The 20,177-nt window shown below is 44.1% G+C and overlaps 1 protein-coding gene across 1 annotated transcript in view; it reads right to left on the bottom strand.

Moving 5' to 3' along the window:
- The window catches only part of CEP162 (centrosomal protein 162), a 697,428-nt gene that overhangs the window by 43,596 nt on the left and 633,655 nt on the right, over nt 1–20,177 (bottom strand). The window contains exon 25 of the mRNA XM_069235591.1: nt 5,341–5,439. Within this exon, the coding sequence (XP_069091692.1) occupies nt 5,341–5,439 (99 nt within the window). The remainder of the gene's footprint in view (nt 1–5,340; nt 5,440–20,177) is intronic.

Here is a 20,177-nt window from a genome sequence, read left to right as displayed (position 1 = left end):
CGGGACCCATATTGCCTTGGTCCCTCCCAGTGCAGGTCTACAGGAATAGGATCTGTATGGTGTTGACTCGGGTCCCTGTACAGGTGGGCACACTGTTGATCGACGTGTCCTGGGGACAGAGGCTTGGGGACGTTGGGTGGCTGATGTGGTATTGGACTCAGCTGGAGGGGCCCTCCAGTGAGACCCTCTGGATGCAGGAGAGCCAAGACTTTCTCCTCCCATGCTCTTTACTGTGGGGGAGAAGGTGGGGGTCCGCTGCTAGTCTTCGTGATGGCAACATGGTGCCTGGAGGCCCTGCACGCACCTTCCCCCATAGGTCGTTCCACCTCTTGCGAATGTCCTCCCTTGTGCGTGGATAGGTTCCCACGGAGTTCACCTTGTCCACGATCCTCCGCCATAGTTTCTTCTTCCTGGCAATGGATATCTGCTGGACCTGTGCACCAAACAGCTGTGGCTCTACCCTGACGATTTCTTCCACCATCACCTGCAACTCCTCATCAGTGAAACCGGGGTTCTTTTGTGGGGGCATGTGTTTTGTGTAGTGTGTGTTGTGCAGAGGGTGTTCGGTGTTGAGGTATGGTGTGTGGTGTGTGATGCATGACGGGCGTATAGGTGGCTGTGGTTTGTGTGTGCAGTTTAGAGTTATGTGGGCTGGCAACGTGTAGCAGTCTTTTCGAGTTTGCGAAGAATTGTGGTTTGTGTGGAGGGGTGTTTTATAGTGCTGTTGGTGGGAGTGTATGGTGTGTGTATACGTGTCAGGTGTGGGTTTTTCAATCTGGCCAATGCTGCGTTCTGTTGGTGTGGAGTGGCCAACTCGACCGCGGCTGCCCACCGCTGTGTGTCCGCTGTGGTGATTCATGTTTCATAATTTGGAGGGCGGTGTGCTGTAGGCGTAGCGGGGAGGGTGGTGGGTCCGACAGTTTTTCACCTCCGTTGGGTCTGGCAGAATTATTGTTGTGGCTGCTTTCTGTCAGTTTTGTGCTTGTGTGTCATAATGTGGCGGGCGGATTTCCGCCTCCGCGGTGGTCTGTTGGCAGCCGTCACCACGGCGGTCTTCGCATAATGAGGGCCTGAATGTCCTTGACTCTCTTTCCTGGGGAAAGGGCACAAAACTGAACTGTGTCCAGAAGGGATCCTTTGAAGGGGAGCATTTGAGAAGGAGGCAGGTGTGACTTTGGCACGCTGATAGTGAACCCAAAGATGACAGGAGGTTTACTGTAGTATGGCGGTGGCTAATGGCTGCCTGGGGTTAGCCTGCCTTTAGTAGTCAAGGTAGGAGAAGACTGCCCCCTAATCTCTGAAGTTGTGCTGCTACCACCATTACCACTGTTGTGAACACCGGAGAGGCACTGGTGCGACCAAAGGGAAGCACAGCAAACTAAAAATGCTCCTGTCCCACCATGAACCAGAGGTAGCGTCAATGGGTCTGAAGGATGGGTTACTGGAATAAGGGTTCTGGCAGGACCAACACTACCATCCTGTCTCCAGGGTTGAGGCAGACAAGACCTGGGCCAGAGTGAACATCTTGCAGTTTTCTTTCCAGAGGAAGGTGTTGAGATGGCACAGGTATAAAATTAAGATGAAGGCTTCTGTCCTCCTTGAGCACCAGAAAGTAGCAGAACAACAACCACAACCTACGTCTGGCACAGGCACCGTCTAGATAGCCCCCTTGGCCAAAAAGGCTTGCACTTTCCAAAGCAAAACAGAAAGGTGGCCCTTGGTCAGTTGTTGGGGAGACGGTGGAAGGTGCAGTGACGCTAAAAGGAAAGACAGGGCATAGCCCTTCCAAACAATTCGCAGGACACAACTGTCTGATGTTATGTCCTGTAAACCCAACAAGAATATTTGGATGATGCCTCCTATCAGGTTGTTATGCTCCACAAAGGGCATGCTAAAGGAAACTGGGGACTGAGTGGCCCTTTGACCTAGCCAGCAATAGAGGCACTACAGCTGCAACCGCAAAACTGCTAGACGCCATTCTGTGGTTGGATTGTCTGGTGGTATTGGGCATCTCTGCCAAAGCCGCAAAAGGAGCTGTAGGTCTGGTGTAGTTGGTGAGGTGGGGCAGAAAGGCCTAGACAGTGAGCCATGGCACTGTTCTCCTTGAGCCGCTCGAGAGCAGATTCTGCCTTATCCCCGAACAGACGAGTTCCATCAAACTGCATGTCCATGAGGGGGCAACTAGATGTCACTTGACAAACGGTGAACCGCAGCCAAGTGTGGTGGTGAATGGCAACACTGGTGCCAGTGGCCCGCCCGCATCCTGATTGTCCTGAATGACCAGGACAAGGACAGGTCGGAGATCTTTGAGGATACCACAGAGTCCCAAAGAGTGTTATGTGGGAGTAGGGTCCCAGGAAACAGCTGGCATTTACTGAACGAATGCTAGGCTGGTGTAAGAAAATACTTGTTACCCAAAGGCCTCTACTTGCTTGGATTCCCTAATGGAGGTTGTAGGGTAGAAAGTGTTGGGGTTGTCGCCCAAGAAGGTATACGTTAGTGCCTCATTAAACGGCAGAAGGGGCTGAATTGATGATTGTCAAGGGTGGAGGGTTCCTTCAACACATTAGTTCTAATCTACGAAGTGGGAAGCTGGAGATCAAGGACTTCAGCTGCCCTACACATCACCATGGCATGTGGGGGGATACGCAGGGGGTATTCCTAGGTGGTTGGGCCAAGGGGTGAAAGAAGACATGATTAAGGGGAAGTAATTGAGACCCACTGCCCTCCTACAAGTCATTGTACGACTTGTCCTCAGTACAGGGCTGACTAAAGACATCAGTCATGTCATAATCGTTGTTTTGAGTCTGCGCTGAAAGGAAAGTGTAGTGTATATATTTTCCCTTGTGAGGGAAGCAAATCAGATGGGGGAAGCACAGCTTCAACAGTGGTTGGTTGAGGTTTCGGTTGAGGTTGTTCAGGTGCCGAGTTAGAGTTGGAGAGTGCTGTAGGTATCTCTATGTTTGGCATTGTTGGATTTGGTAAAGGTGTTGACATTCCAGGAAACTCCGTGGACTGTGGGTCTGGAATAGTTGAGGAAGCATAACATGCTCTGAGTGGCCAAGTGGCACGAAGGGTGAACTTGTGGTGGGTCTCCAGATAAGAGGCCTCTCAGCTCCTTGGGGCCTGAAGGTGTGCCAGATAGAGTCTGAAAGAATCAGAAGAATTTTTAATCTGTTTAGGACCAGTGGATGGTCCCAGAAACACAGGCTGTGCTGGAACCAGTTGCAGGATCGGCTCTGAGGTTGATGGACTCCGGGAGCAAGATCGCGAGCCATGGTGCTGCCTCGCACCTTCTCAGGTGAGTGTCAGTCCTGATATGGGGCAGAGTCCCACTTCGATTTCTTATGTTTCTTTTTAAACTTACAGGACAATTTAGATCTTGACAAAGACTGACTCCTGGAATGACTTTGTTGACTTTTGGAGCAAGAATAGGACCAAACCTTCAATTTGGACCGCACCTGCACCTGTCTTGTCACGTGGTCCTATACCTAGCAATTTAGAGTTTTGCCTTGCAGTCTAGGATGACCTTTGGATTCATTAACACACAGTCTCTCCAGGCCTTAGAGTTGTGACTTGACCAGTAGCTCACCTGATTGAGATCTGTCACAGACATGTGTTTGTGACAGTCTCTAGAGGGCTTAAAACATGTACATTTTGGGTTTAACATTCTCTTGCACACTGACTTTTTAGACAGAATATATCAGATAAATGTCTCTGAGAGAGGAAAAGCAGCTCCGGATCTATATCTGGTGGTGCAGAAAGAAAGGAACAGATGTCAGCATGTAGTTGTGGAGACTACACAGACCCGCACATAATTTTTAGAGTGGGGAGGCATCAAAGCAGAGCTGCGTGGAGACACCTTCAGGAGCACAGAGGTACTGCTGAAAAGTTTCCAAATCAACTGTGATGTCTTGTGAGTATTCTAAAGGTGAGGAATCTGAGGCTAGAAGTCTCTATCCAAAGTTTTGCACTGTATTGTTACAATAAACGGAAACACAATGATGTTATCATGTGACTTGAATGTGTTGGCCAACTCTGCTGAACTTTTTAGTCATCTAACCAAGCTCATCGCAAAGCTGGTTAATGCAGCGCTTGTTACTGGTAAAGGGTTAAGAGATACAAGAAATCATGGCATCGGACAAACAAACATCACCTGTGAAATCTTCATCATCTCATTTTACATATGCATATAGATCAGGATCAAAAGAGAGAAAACGAGGCAACAATAACCTTCCCTTCTAAAAGTGAATTTGTTAGGTCCAGCATTTTTCGACTTTAAGGGTACTAATAGGTGTTCATCTCTCTTCTTGGCAAAAGGTTTAGTGCCAGCATTCTAACATGTCCTTGAAACTGAGCCACAAGCCCCAATCCAGAATAGAAATAATTTCGTACCTTCCAAGGAGCAAGTACGTGCACAGATGTTCGAGATATCACTAGTCAATCTCAAGGAAAAGCACAAAATTTGACAATCAGAGAAACACTTTTTTCAAGACAGAGTTTACCAAAAGTAACTGCTGTCTCTCTTTCCTTCCATTTATGTCAATATTTATGGCGCAGTCAGGCTGAGACATACCATTCTTAGATTTGTGACTCAGAACTCTACCGGAAGATATCCCACAATATTTTAAAAAGAGAAAAAGGTTAAGTAAAATCACAAAATATGGCCCCTCTGTTCTGGTACTTACACAAGTAAAGGAGATGGACTTTAGTGGCTAAACTGATAAATATGTAAACTAGAAATCTGGATTCTAATACTGCCTTTGGTACTTGATCAAAATAATCTGGTTGATCTTGGCCAAACAAATTCATCAACCGTTGCTTGAACTTGTAAATTTGTGAATAGTAATAGTGCAATGTAAAATGCATTTAATGCAAGTATACAACATCTCCCACCCACTTACAACGCTCCTGTCTCAACACGCCTCCAACTATGCTGTTCCATGTGCAGCTAAAACTGTCCTGCTAAAATACAAATCAAATATCTTTTATAAAGAGTTCTGCTGCTGTCATAGACAGATTTCATTTACATGAATTGCCCAAGATAAAATAAATACTCGTACACTACAAGCCTAAGGAACGGCAAATACGTGTATAATTAATTAGGGTATGCGTTCCTATAAACAGTAACACAAGCTCTGGGACATGGCAGTTATCAATGCACCTTCACTCCCATAGTATGATTCTGGCCTTCAATCCTTTTAATATGCATTATGGGACACCAGTAAAAATTAATAAAAGACTATGAATGCACAAAATGAAATATACAGTTGCGGGAAAAGAAGCATTAAGGAATGAGCAATGTGAAAATGTAACAATATAAAGTGTTTTTCTAATCACCTCCTTTTGCAGAACGTCCTCTCGAACTTGAAGCCTTGCCAGGGATTCGCGATCTCGCTGAAGCTCATTAACTTGCTCTTGAAGATGTTTTATGAGAATCTAGGGAAAAGGTTTCAATACTCTCCATTAATAAATAATCACGCACTTGATAAAACACTGGTAAACGTGAACATTGATGACTGATACTGTCTGATGGGCTCCTTTTGTTAATTGATCTGCCTTACAATAGTACTACAGAGCTCAAAAAATTGAAAGAATGAACTTAAAGTTCAGAAAAAGTTTGCAAATGTACTCACTGTAATGGCTTAAAGCTTCACGCATTCAGTAATTCGTGCTAAACTGGACACTAATCTTAACCAAAGGAAGAAAAAAATCGCAATATTAATTGTATTAGTCATAATTTCAAGATCACGTGACAGTGGAACTAGTAAAACAAAGCTCTGACAGAGTGCTGGAATATGGAAAGTGTAGCAGTCTCTTTTGGTATTGGCAGTTTGCTTCTGCACTGCACCCTTGCTAAAACACCTTAACTAATCTACTTGGATGGAGTACACACTTGTGATATTCTAACTGCAGAGTGTGTCAGCACAGTCGTTCCTGACACACAGCATATGTTCTGCTATCAGACAGATCCTGTTGCTTATGGCCCAGGTCCACATCCACAGCACTCCGTCCCAAAAAGAAATGGGATCCATCTCGTCCACTTATCCTAGTTGACTTGTAAAGCGGCAGAAGTGCTTCCCTGTCCAGGTCAAAACTGAAAACTTGATGATTCTGGAACGGAACAACTAAAAGGCCCCTGATGAATGGCACTGAGCTCCAAGATACAGTTGCATCCACAATTTCGTAGATGACAGTTTATGGGGGCACAACACAATCTGAGACGTTGGTTCGAAAATGGAGGCCAACTGCAATGTTCTGTTGCTGATCCCTCCATGCCAGACTTAATTTTAAACTAATGCACAATGCAAACAGGGATTAATTTAAATCTGCTGACCACTTGTCACTAAATGCAGCTCTCACAATGCAAAAGCAACACAACTAGTTACTGTGGGAAGAGGTTTCAGTTATGTTCATTAATTGATTTCATCCCTCTTCTCCGCCTTCATATTGCACCTCAAAGACATTTGTGAACATCAAATTCGGTTATCAATCCTGATCCTGTTCTTCAAAAAAAGTAATTTCTGTTGCATTTTCGATATACACATGGGCTTAGTTCATAAGTTCAATTCATACTTTTGAGGAGCTTCTTGAACAGCAGACACTCAATCAGCCATTTATAGAGCACTGCGCTGTCACCTCAGGGGTAGCTGGGATGTGATGTCTCTATTGAAGAGCAAGTTCTCAATTCTCTTCTTGAAGTCTGCCACTGAGGGTGCGGGCCGGAGGGGGATGGGTAGGTCGTTCCAAGCTTTGGCTGTGATGTAGGCGAATAAGCAGCCACTGCTGCAGCTGAGACGGATCCTGGGAGTGTGTGCTAGGGCCAGGGAGAAGGAGTGGTGGAGTCTGGCAGGCTGGTGGAAGTGTAAGCGGTGGTTGATGTAGTCCAGTCCTTGATCGTGCAGGGCTTTTTAGACGTGCGTGAGTGGAGTGAAGTGGCATCTCTTCTGGACGGGAAGCCAGTGGGTGTTTCTGAGGTGGGGGTGATGTGGGTGCATTTGGGTAGGTCCAGGATGAGTCTGGCTGCGGTATTCTGTATTGTCTGGAGTTTCTTTAGAAGCTGGGATGAGATGCTAGCATACAGAGCGTTGCCTAGCCTGGGTGATGGTTTTCCTGGTATTAGCTGGGACCCATTGGAAGATTCTCCAGAGCATGTGGAGGGTATGGAAGCAGGAGGAGGAGAATGCATTGATCTGACGCTTCATGGTCAGTTTGCTGTTGAGGATGATACTGAGGTTGTGTGCGTGGTCTGTGGGAGTGGGAATGGATCCGAATGTGGTTGGCCACCAGCTATGGTGTAATACTGAAGTTTTTTCCAAAGCACAGGACCTCCGTCTTGTCAGAGTTGAGTTTGAGGCAGTTTGCTCTCATCCACTCAGGTACATTGGTCATTTCATTGTGGATTTTTGCTATGGTGGTGGAGGGGTTCTCAGTGAGAAAGAGGATGAGTTGAGTATTGTCTGCATAGACGATGATGTTGAGCCCGTGGGAAATGACAATATCGGCCAGGTGGGACTTGTAGGTGTGGAATAGGGTGGGGCTGAGAGATAAAGCCTATGGGTATGCCACAAGTGATGCTCTTGGGTGCAGAGGTGAAGGGAGTTAGTCAGATGCTCAGATGCGTCCTGTCAGGAAGGAGGTGGTCCATTTGAGGGTGTCGTCTTGTATGTCGATGCTGTTGAGTCTGCTGATGAGGGTGTGATGGGAGATGGTGTCGAAAGCAGCTGATTTGTCATGGAGTATCAGGGCAGTGGTTTCCCCACAATTGAGGAGTGCTCCAATGTCTGTTGCAGTGATGAGTGTGGTTTTAGTGCTGAGGCAGGAGAGGAAACCTGATTGGGAGATTTCCAGTAAGGTGTTTTTTCCCAAGTAGCAGGTGAGCTGTTGATTGATGGCCTTCTCAAGTACTTTGACAGGATAGGGGAGCAGAGAGACGGCTTGGTAATTTTTGAGTTTGTTGGAGTTGGCAGAGGGTTTTTTCAGGAGAGGTCTAATTTCCGCATGTTTTCATTTGTCTGGAAAAACTGCTGAGGTGATGGAGGTGTTGAGGATGCTGGTGAGTTCTGTGCTGATGAGGTTCCTTCTGAGAGGTGTGGCAGAGGCAAGGGTCGAAGGGTGCCCCAGAGTGGATGGATGACATGATAGCAGAGGTAGATTGTGTGGGGAGCGGTGAACACGTGGTGATTGTTCTGATGGTTTGCTTGTTTGTCGCCAAACGGAATCATGTTAAGAAGAATATCATATTTGAATCGTAAGCCCTGAAGAAGTCTGTTGGACGAAACGCGTTGGCAATGACTAATTTGATTAACTTCTGAATGTATATATGGACAATTACAGATGAATTAATAAAGACAAAAATCTTTTTAAGAAGACCTGACTGGTGGAATAATTTTGACGCATGGTACATTGTGAGTATATGAGATACACAAGGAAATGTCTTCTCTTGTTAACAGTGGACACAAACATGTGCTGAGTCTCACTGTTAATTGTTCTGATGGTGTCTGCTGGGAGGTTGAGAGAGCGGAGTTTGGTGATCGAGAGTCGAAGTTGTTGTATATGGTGGTGATGTTGCTGTGGAAGTAGTCAGAGAGGGTGTTACAGAGTTGGTGTTACAGAGTTCTTGGGAATGGTGGATTTTGTTCTCTTTGGCTGTCTGATTGGAGTGTTCTTTGACTAATCTCAAAAGTTCTTTTGTGTGGTTGGTTGCTGAGTCAATATGAGTCATGATGGCCGTTCTCTCAGCTTGCTTCATTTGTCGATGGTAGTTGCTGAAGACTGCTATGTGGGTGGTTCCATTGGAGGGGTTCCTGGTGGAGCGCCATTGTTTTCCAAGTCTGTACAAGCTGCACTTGGTGGCTCTGAGCTCTGGGGTGTACCAGCTGGTGTGTCTTAAGATTGTAATGGTTCTGGCTGGTTTCAGTGGGGCAAATCTGTTGGCGCATTAGGTAATCCGGGTGGAGAGGTTCAGGATGGCCTAGTCAAGGTAGGATGAGGCTTTGGGTTTGGATGAGGCGAGGGCCTGCGTCCACTGTGTTCCTGTTAATTAGCTCTAGCTCCTGTAGTCAGCTCTGTGGTTCTTGGTGGTAGTGGTGTGTTGAGCACTGGCAATGGTGAAGTGGATGATGCTGTGGTCAGTCAAGTTGAGTTCTTTGATGTGGCTGAATCTGGCTCTGTCGCTGGAGGTGAAGAAGGGGTTGAGTGTGTGTCTGACTTTATGTGTGGGCACTGGAACCAGTTGGGTGAGGCCTATGTTCTTGGGAAGAGTGGCAGAGTTGACATTATTGGGATCATTAATGTGGAAGTTGAGGTCTCTGAGTAGGATGTAGTGGTTAGAGTCGACGGCTAGCGGTGTCATGATGTTGGGGATGGATTCTGAGATGGCCTGTCAGGGTTCTGGGGGTCTGTATACAAGGGTGACTCTTTATGGTTGTCTTAGCATCAATTTTTTGCTGGAAAATTAGGTGTTCCATGAGTGGTATGGTTTCATTGTTGGTGGCAATGCATTGAATGGTGTTCTTGAAGATGATGGCGATAACCCCCCACTCTCCCCCTCCCCCCTTTCCCCACCCTGGGTTTGTTGTTGTGGTCTTGGTGTATAATCTTGTAGCTGTCAGGTGTTGCAGTGGGGATGTCGTTCGAGGAGGGTGATAGCCAGGTTTCGGTGATGAAGGCCACATGGGGGGAGAGGGAGATGATGGTGTCCCAGATTTCCATGGCATGTTTGCAGAGGGATCAGATGTTGAGCAGGATGTATCAGAGTGGTTCCGGGATATTCATATGGTGGGGTGAGTATGGTGGGGTCCTGTGTGGGCTGGTGCCTCCAAGTAGCAGGAGAAGCAGTAGCATCGGCAGGTGAAGGGTCCTCTGTTTGCTCAAGGGGAGGCCCTGCAGCAGTTGCTGTTGTTGAGTCCAGGGTTCATAGCTTTGAGCATCTCAGTGGAGTAGTGGTTGGAAGGCCTGGGTTCCTGGTACGGTCAAGGTGCGGACAGGCGCAGACGGGCTTGCCTTTGGCACACCTTTGGTGCACCCGGTGTCCACATTCGCTGCAGCTTCCATAAATAGGTCCTGTGGGAGGGAGGAAGGGAGGGATGCTGGGTGGCGGGAAGAGGGAAAAAGGCGGGAAGGGGGTGGTGGCAGTATGGGGCAAAGGAGACAGAAGGAATTAAAGAGCCTATGAGGCAACAGACACCGAAGAAGGCAAAAAGACAGAGAAAGACAAAACAGACAGGAAAAAAGGACAATGAATGGGCAGTAGAGGGACAGTAGAGGGCGTGGGAAGACAAGGCAAGAGGAGACAAATAGAGGAAAGTGAGTACAAGAGTAGATGGCAACAGGAGAGTAACTAGTGAAAAAAGGCATGAGAAGGCACAAAGGGCACGAGGGGGAGTAAGGAAGAGGAGAGCAGCAGCAGCAAAGGCAGACGTTACACTTATCTACTCTTTTACCTATCAAAATAATCAATGAAGACGTGCTTTAAAAAAAAAAAAGAAATAGATTAAAAATGTCTTCTCTGAACCCTGTTTGCAGCCCAGACAACTACATTACTAAATTAGAGACCTTAGCTTGGCTGAAATAATATAGCAATACCAAAACTGAAAGGTTTACATTCAAGATGAAACTATGTGTATTTTCATAACTCACAAGCTAATGTTTCAAGAAAACTTGTTGAATTTCAAAATGCATTTAAAGCTCATATTTGGGTGATAAATCATGCAGCTTTGTGGAGACTTATAACTAATATTGTTAAACAGGGTCACTTCCGCTATGTCAGTTATATATTACCATTCTATGGGTATTTCCAATTTGACAAGACATTTTTTACATTACTGCAGCAACTGTGCTCGGTGCACTGAGGTGATCACCGCTGGTAATCTTACATATGGTGGTCACTAAGGTAAATTTGGCTGATGTGGTCACTAGTAAGACTCTAATAATATTAGTAGGTTGGGATGATTTTCATTGAACATAATAACAAGTTACTTACCTTTGGTAATGCTTTTTCCGGCAGATATAGGGGGTTATTCCAACTTTGGAGGAGGTGTTAATCCGTCCTAAAAGTGACGGTAAAGTGACGGATATACCACCAGCCGTATTACGAGTCCATTATATCCTATGGAACTCGTAATACGGCTGGTGGTATATCCGTCACTTTTAGGACGGATTAACACCTCCTCCAAAGTTGGAATAACCCCCATAGTATCTACCCATTTCACCTTTTGAATATCCCCAATGCACCGGCATTCCACGGAAACATTCCTTTTTCAGCTCTCCCACATCAGCAAGGTGATCATAATGCCACGGCTATGCACGCAACTCTGCATAACATCATCGGAGCCATAAGAAGCCCTCGTTTGTGTGCTGATGTCAGTTTCCACCCATTTTTGACATATATATGTAAAGAGAAATACAATACACTATATAAAAATAGCTTTGTTTTTGACATACACAGACAAGCAACAGGGAGGAAAGTGGGTCAGCGAGGAATGCACAGGTTGATACTAAATTCACCGGAAAAAGCTTTACTGAAGGTCAGTAACTTGTTCTTCTGATGGATATCTACCTGTGGATTCCTCACCTTTTAAATAGAATCCACAAGCAGTCTAGCAATCAGAGGCGGGTGCCTGTCCGCCTATACCAAAAATTCTTGCAAAACAGAACAAGCAAAGTGACCGTCCCTCCTCACTTCAGAGTCTATACAATAGTGCTTTGAGGAAGGGTGGAGGGAGGCCAAAGTTGCTGTTTTACAAATGTCAACTACAGGGAAAAATCTAGCTAAAGAACAGCAGAAGACTTAGCTCTAGTAGAATGAGCTCTAATATCTTCAGGTGGTTCTTTGTTACCCATGGCGTAGCAGATCTTTGTGCACAGAATGATCCATTTGAACAATGTCCTCTTATGCACAGCTTTTCCTTTCATCTTGTTGCCCAGATAGCCAACAAACAGGTGATCATCCAGCTGGAGATCACAAGTTCTGTCCACATAGGAGCTCACAGCCCTTTTAGGGTCCAAAGGATGAAGTCTTTCTTCCTCTTTAGATGGATATGGAGGAGGACAGAAAGTAGGAAGAGTAATAAACTGGCCTAAGTGGAAGTGAGTAACCACCTTTGGTAGGAGAGCAACCCTGGATCCCAATACCAACTTATCTGCATGCATAGAAAGTCGTAAAAGGGGGTTTCACACTTAATGCCTGCAATTCACGAACATGTCTAGCCAACGTATGGCGTCCAGAAATATAATTGTAAAAGTAGTCTCAAGGGGCAACTGTCTAAGGGTTCTAATAGAATACCCCTAAGGTATGTCAGTACCAAATTAAGATTCCACTGAAACATAATTATCGGAGTGGGAGGGTGTTTGTTAGTAAGTCCCTTAATAAACTGTAGCACTATAGGGGAGTTAAAGAGTTGATCGGGTCAAAAAAGAATGCCCAAAGGGCAGACAAATATCCATTAAAAGTTGCAAATGAACAACCTTGCTGCGCTAGGAAAAACGCAAAACGTAAAATGTCAGACAATCAGGCTTTTAGGGATTCAATAGAAACTGCTTCGCACCACTTTACACACCTAGCCCATCTGCCAGAATAAACAGATTTGGTGGAGTGTATTCTGGCTGATTTAATAACATCCACCCCATCAGGGGGAAGAGAAAAATAACTCAGGTTGCATTTTTCAATCTCTAGGCCTGTAGGTGCAGGCTCTGGAGGGGTTGGGAATAGAACCTGCCCCTGTGACTTGAGAGAGGTGGCCTGCCCTGAGAGCGAGACGGAGGGGAGTGCACAGTGAGAGGTGAAGAATGTCTGTGTACCATACCCTTTGTGGCCAGTCCTGACTATTAACATGACTTGGGAATGGTCTTTGTGAATCTTCTTCAGAACACGAGGAATCAGAGCAGAACCTGAGGTATCAAAGCAGCTGGGAGTCCCAGTCCAATTGACACACATCCCCCAGTGCTCCCTGTATTGGATACTGGAGGCTGCAGAATGATTATATATATATATATACACACATTTAACCATGAGTAAATATATATTTGTTAAACAGGCTTAAAGAGCATGTAAATATTATATTGTTATGAAATAGTAATTATACATATTTCTTAAAGAAATACACATATCTTGATGTATACACATAATCAAATTATAAATCTTTACCAACATAGGCATATGCAGTCTATTGCTGTTTGTATATGGTGGTTATGCAGGAAAGAGTCAACTCTTGAGTAGTCTTCTGAAGACAAGACAGTTATCCCTGGATCTTATATTTGGGGATAATGAAAGAGGCAATTAAAGATTTGTGACTTTCAAATGTCTTGGGGCATTCCAATTAAGAAGTATTTGTGTGTTCTCTGCATAGTTGTAGCATGTGAGTTGAAATGAATTGATAAATTCTAGTAATGGCATCATGTAGATGTTGAAAAGCATAGGTGAGATGATTGATCCTTGAGGGATCCCTGCTTTTGTGAAGTAGGGTTTGGATGAGAAAGGGAGAGAATAGATGATATTTGTTCTGTTTTGAAGGTAGGATAAGATCCAGTCGAGAACAGTTCCTTCTATGCCGGCTTTGTGGAGTCTTTGAATTAGGGTATGATGGTCAACAGTGTCAAAGGCAGCTAAGAGGCCCAAGACAAGTAGTGCAGCAACTCCTATGAGGTCCACTATGTTTTTAAGATCATCCCAGATTGCGATGAGTGCAGGTTCAGTGACTCTTTCTGGGCAGAATCCAGTTTGGTAGTCTGAAAGTATGGAGTTATCTTCAATTAATTGTCACATCTGGGTGAATACTGATCTTTCTACCTGTTTGCACAGGAAAGATCCATTTGTAATCAGTCTGTAGTTGTTGGGGTCCTGTGGGTCCAGGTTTGTTTTCTTTAATAACAGGTGTATGTATGCCTTTTTAAGGTCTTCAGGTTCCCATAGTCAAAGAATTATTGATGATTCTTCTTACTGGTGTGGCAGCAGAAGTAGTTCAAAGAATGTTCTTGAGGATGTGTGTTGGACAAGGGTTGGAAGGGCTGTCGAAAGGCCTGCTTGCTTTCACCAAATCCATAAATTCACTTTGTGATATTTGTTTGAAGGAGTACAGATGCTGGGCTGGCTCACTCTTGAAGGGGATTTTAGGAAACAGGTTGGTGCTGGTGGTTTGTGTTTGTTTTAAATAGGAGTCGACTGTGTCTGCCTAAGTTGTGTAATGATTTTCCAGTTTGTCTTTGAATTCTTGAGTAATGAGATGAGTTCCATACATGCATTTAGATTTTCAAAATTCGTTGAGAATTTTAGAAAATTCTTTATTAGTAGATTTAGCATTTTGAATTCTGTCAGGGTATAATCTATTATTTTTGTTGTTTTTTAATGGATGAGTTGTATACTTTGTTAAGTTTGTTTAGAGCCAGGTTCGTTGCAGCCTTCTGATTTGTTGTTTGATCTTTTTTAGTTCAGTAAGGAAGATAATTTATTGTGTCTAGAGCTGTGTGGTCTGGTAGTTGAGTTTGTTCCATGGTCAATAGATGTATGTAGGGTGGTCTTAGGTGTGTTGGTTTGTGGTGTTTTATGTTGGAAAGTTATTGAATAGTGGTCTAACCATGTGACAGGTGTGATGCTTTAAACAGTAACTAGTTTTGGGTTTGCAAAAATGACATATAGGATGATTCCAGCGATGGGGGTGGGACTGTGTACAATCTGATGTAGGTTCAATGTGACTAAGCCATTGCTGATAGTTTTTGGATGTCGACTGTGTCTGCCTAAGTTGTGTAATGATTTTCCAGTTTGTCTTTGAATTCTTGAGTAATGAGATGAGTTCCATACATGCATTTAGATTTTCAAAATTCGTTGAGAATTTTAGAAAATTCTTTATTAGTAGATTTAGCATTTTGAATTCTGTCAGGGTATAATCTATTATTTTTGTTGTTTTTTAATGGATGAGTTGTATACTTTGTTAAGTTTGTTTAGAGCCAGGTTCGTTGCAGCCTTCTGATTTGTTGTTTGATCTTTTTTAGTTCAGTAAGGAAGATAATTTATTGTGTCTAGAGCTGTGTGGTCTGGTAGTTGAGTTTGTTCCATGGTCAATAGATGTATGTAGGGTGGTCTTAGGTGTGTTGGTTTGTGGTGTTTTATGTTGGAAAGTTATTGAATAGTGGTCTAACCATGTGACAGGTGTGATGCTTTAAACAGTAACTAGTTTTGGGTTTGCAAAAATGACATATAGGATGATTCCAGCGATGGGGGTGGGACTGTGTACAATCTGATGTAGGTTCAATGTGACTAAGCCATTGCTGATAGTTTTTGGATGTCGACTGTGTCTGCCTAAGTTGTGTAATGATTTTCCAGTTTGTCTTTGAATTCTTGAGTAATGAGATGAGTTCCATACATGCATTTAGATTTTCAAAATTCGTTGAGAATTTTAGAAAATTCTTTATTAGTAGATTTAGCATTTTGAATTCTGTCAGGGTATAATCTATTATTTTTGTTGTTTTTTAATGGATGAGTTGTATACTTTGTTAAGTTTGTTTAGAGCCAGGTTCGTTGCAGCCTTCTGATTTGTTGTTTGATCTTTTTTAGTTCAGTAAGGAAGATAATTTATTGTGTCTAGAGCTGTGTGGTCTGGTAGTTGAGTTTGTTCCATGGTCAATAGATGTATGTAGGGTGGTCTTAGGTGTGTTGGTTTGTGGTGTTTTATGTTGGAAAGTTATTGAATAGTGGTCTAACCATGTGACAGGTGTGATGCTTTAAACAGTAACTAGTTTTGGGTTTGCAAAAATGACATATAGGATGATTCCAGCGATGGGGGTGGGACTGTGTACAATCTGATGTAGGTTCAATGTGACTAAGCCATTGCTGATAGTTTTTGGATGTGGCATATTGGCTTTGTCTAACCAAATGTTTAGGTCTCCAAGAATGCAGAGGGTGGAGTATAACATTATAAGGTTTGAAACTGTGTCCAGAAATGTGTCTGGGAATGTTGAATTGTTAGGCGGAGTTCTGTGAAGGAGGAGAAAGTCACAGGAGGAAGTTGGTGTCGGATTGCATCTGGCAATGAGGGCCCCACAACCTTATATGGAGATGCTTTCTATTTTGCTGAGATGAATTGCTTGTTTGAATATAATAGCTAGTCCACTTCCTCTTTAGCTTTTATGATTTTGTATGATAGTTTGATAGCCTGGAAGAATGGCTTCATAGAACACTGGGGCCGTGTCATCTCCCAACCATGATTCTGTCAGGTTGTGTGTCAGTTAGCAGGTCGTAGATGTGGTGCTTGTCTTTTGAGAGCGAATATAATAGCTAGTCCACCTCCTATTTTGCCTATACGGTTTTGTGTGATAGTTTGATAGCCTGGAGAATCGGCTTCAAACAACACTGGGGCCAACAACACCGAGGCCATGTCATCTGCCAACCATGATTCTATTATGAATAGTAAGTCAGGTTGTGTGTCCGTCAGCAGGTAGTAGATGTGATGCTTGTTTGTTGAGTGATTGAGAATTTATGAGCAGGCTGTTTAGAAAATGTGTTTTGGTGGTGATGTCATTTTGTTTTGGAGAAGGGTGTCCAGTATACTTGGAGCTTGTAGCAGATGTGTTATTAGTTGTGATAACTTTATGAGGGTCACAATAGTGTTGCTTTTCCATATTGTGTTCCTCATCCAGCAGGCTGTGCACCGCGACTGTTGCACTTTCTAAGACTTGTTGACTCTTCCTCCAGGAGATCTTCAGGCACCAAGAAGCCCCAGCCTCCAGCACTCTGCAACTTAAAGATCAGCCCCTGTCCTGCAACTCCTGCAAAGTGGGACTTCTGTTTTGTTTTGCAGGTAAGGCCTCCTTGTGACTCCCTCTGTTCTTCGCCTGTCGGTAACTTGTGGGGGCTCCATCGACTTCTGCTGGCCTTCCTGCAGCTGAGGGCCAGCCCTGACTCCCCCTCAAGGGTTGAGTCCCCCAAACTTTGCAAATACTCGTTCAGCTCCTGCTTGCATTTGCCACTACTTTTTGGTGACTTGGCTGGTCACTGACCCTCCTGCAATCTGGCAATCGTCGAGGGACAGCTTGTAGGTGACTCCTGGGATCTTCTGCAAGTCCTAGACCCTGCAGCTGGACCTCTTCCACCAACTTGCAGGAACTTCACCTTTAGGAGGATGGGCATTGCCACCTGCACCACCTGGGCACCTCTGAGGGTCCTGGACTCTGTCCCCTTTCTTTGCAGGGCTTCCACATCCGGAATCCGTCCCTGGTTTCCACCGGCCTGGACCAGGGGTTGTGACAGCAGCTAAACAATCCGAGGCATCCACTGACTTCAGAGAGAGTCCCTTCTCCCCTCTGCATCCGGGTCCCCTGGTGTAGGTACTCCGTCTTCTTGGTATACTGGTTTGGGGGTCCTCTCCAACCTTACTCTTGCCTGCTGGTTTCCTCGGGGTCCACTGGGAAGGGTCCTGAATCCGACAAACTCCAACCACTACTCTGTGTTAGCCTACGGGACAGCTGGGTGGGTAACTACCTTGAAGTGGTTGCTGGGGACACTTACAGTAATTATCTCTGTTGTTTCTATCTACCCCCAGCCCTTAGCTAACTACCACACTTACCTTACAGGGGTTCACTATTTCACATTCCACTTTTTTGGTATGTGTTTTGGTCCTTCCATAGGGACCTGTATATTTTATGCTATTTCTGTTGGTTATTTTGTGAATATACTGTGTGTATATATGTCCAAAGGGAGATATACCATTGTGAATCTAGTAGTAGTGCTGTAATAAGTGTGGTTCTTTTTTGTAAGTTACTGTCTGACTACTGTGGTATTGCAAGTGCTTTACATTACCCCTGGATAAGCTTCAGCTGCTCACCTCAGCTACCCCTAGAGAGCTTTTGCTTTCTGGACACATATTCACTATCATTAAGGGTTGCCTGGACTCAGTATAGGGTTCCACACCATAGGTGTACACCACAAACTGAGCCAGCCTCCTACAATACATGGCAGCACTGTGGATGTAAATCGGTGCCTAGACAGACTGATTCCTACTGAATGATGACTATCCTCAGTGCATACGCAGTGCCCCATAGTTTTTTTTGTACTTGAAAATAGTATTCTTTACTGCAAGTTGCTGATGCTGCATAAAAAGGTTTGACTTGAGAAAAAACACCTTTTAAGACATTCCATAAGACTACAAGAATGTATTGCTTCTCACAGGAAGTCAGATCCATATGTCTGATAAGAATCCCTTTAAGTTGCACAACGTTTCCAAGGAAGGATTGTAGGTTATAGACCTATACAGGCCCCATTAAATTGATAAAAAATAAATTAAAAAAAAACAGTTGTGCTCCACACTAAAGATCTGTTGTAATTGCTCTGAGGTATTTCGTTATGGTGAGCAAGTAAAACAGAATGTTTAACCTTAATAAATCCTGAATGTTCTTAAAGATATGAGGCGGTGAGACGTTACAACAGCACAAACACTGGAAAAGAACTACTAATCTGAAATCAGTGTCATACTGATAGATTTGGTGTGTGCGCGCAAACACTACAAACCAATTTATGAATACAACTTTATCCTCCTGAAACTGGAGTTTTGGAGTCTGACGGAAAAGCTGGCATTTTGGGGGGGGTGGCCGTTTGGTGTCTACCACTCAAAAGTACTTCTGTAGGGCCATGGCTATGCATCTCTCACCTATGTCTATAGAGTCCAATGCCAATAAGCCAGTGTGCCACTAACGGTTGAAGGGCAAATACCAACTAGCTTCAGTAAGCAATACATGATGACTGAGAGAAACAATGCCTTTTGGGAAGAGGTGCCATGACAACCACCTCATGTTCAAAGATATCAATAAAAATGCAGACTTGCGGTGTCCTCTTACCTTCTGAATATATTTGATACAATTTGACTGACTTACCTGTAAATAATTGGCTTGGAACTTGCTGCATTGTAGTCACATGCTGTTACTAATTGCTTTCCAGTGGTGGGTTCAGAATATACTGCAGTTTTATGTTAGGTGTCTAGTGATTTGTGATCCCTTTCTGTGAAACCTAGGATCCACAGGAACACAGACACTCTTCATATGATATAAATTATCCTTCAGAGAAGAAAGCAAATCGAAAACAGTGCATACAAACGCAGAGGGCTTTAAGAAGGCCATTAACTGGGCTTGACACATCCACAATTAAATCTCCAGAGCAAAATCCTATATACACGAAAGTAAACGGTTTGGGTTACCCAGCGTGATTTATGCTTCAAACCATCTAAAGGAAACTTATTCATAGTAAGTTTTAGATCCACATACCTATCTAGCAGTGAACCTTCAACTAATGTGAAGGCTCTTGCCCTTAATGCAGTCAAATAACTTAATTCTTAGGTGAACTAGGCACACTTGTGTCTGACCTTCAGGTTCAAGGCCATAACTGTGAATAATGTACCCTTGGGATAGCTTGCAAATCACAGAAAAACTACTATGTCCACTATTCTTTCACAAGGAGCTAAGTCCACATCCTTAACAAAAATTCCTTAATGGGGAATTGTAGGAGGCTGGCCTGGCTTATAGTGGGTACCTGATGGTACTTACACCTTGTGCCAGGTCCAGTTATCCGTTATTAGTAGATTAGTAGTGTTCTAGCAGCTTAGGCTGATAGAGGTAGCTATAGCAGAGCAGCTTAGGCTGAGCTAGGAGACATGCAAAGCTCCTACCATACCACTTATACCATATAGGTACTATATCATAAGAAAGACAATACTCAGAGTTACTAAAAATAAAGGTACTTTATTTTAGTGACAATGTGCCAAAAACATCTCAGCGGATATACTCCCTTAGGAGGTAAGTAAAATACACAAAATATACACACAAACCAAACTCAGGTAAGTAAAACAGTCAGAAAATAGTGCAGACACTGTAGAATACAATAGGATGTAATAGGCCTAGGGGCAACACAAACCATATACTAAGAAAGTGGAATGCGAACCATGAATGGACCCCTAGGCCAGTGTAGTGTGTTGAGGGTCGCTGGGAGTGTAAGAAAACACTAAGGGTGTCCAAGATACCCCACCCCAAGACCCTGGAAAGTAGGAGTAAAGTACTACTATTTCCCCAGAAACACACTAAACTAGTGATAGAGGATTTTGCAAAGACCACAACAGACTGCAAAGCACTCAAGATGGATTCCTGGACCTTAGGACCTGCAAAGGAAGGGGACCAAGTCCAAGAGTCATGAAAGTGTC

Source organism: Pleurodeles waltl, chromosome 5, assembly GCF_031143425.1.
Source record: "Pleurodeles waltl isolate 20211129_DDA chromosome 5, aPleWal1.hap1.20221129, whole genome shotgun sequence".
In the NCBI taxonomy this organism is placed as follows: domain Eukaryota; kingdom Metazoa; phylum Chordata; class Amphibia; order Caudata; family Salamandridae; genus Pleurodeles; species Pleurodeles waltl.
The sequence above is the reverse complement of the archived record's forward strand: the minus strand, read 5'-3'. Positions and strand labels throughout refer to the sequence as shown.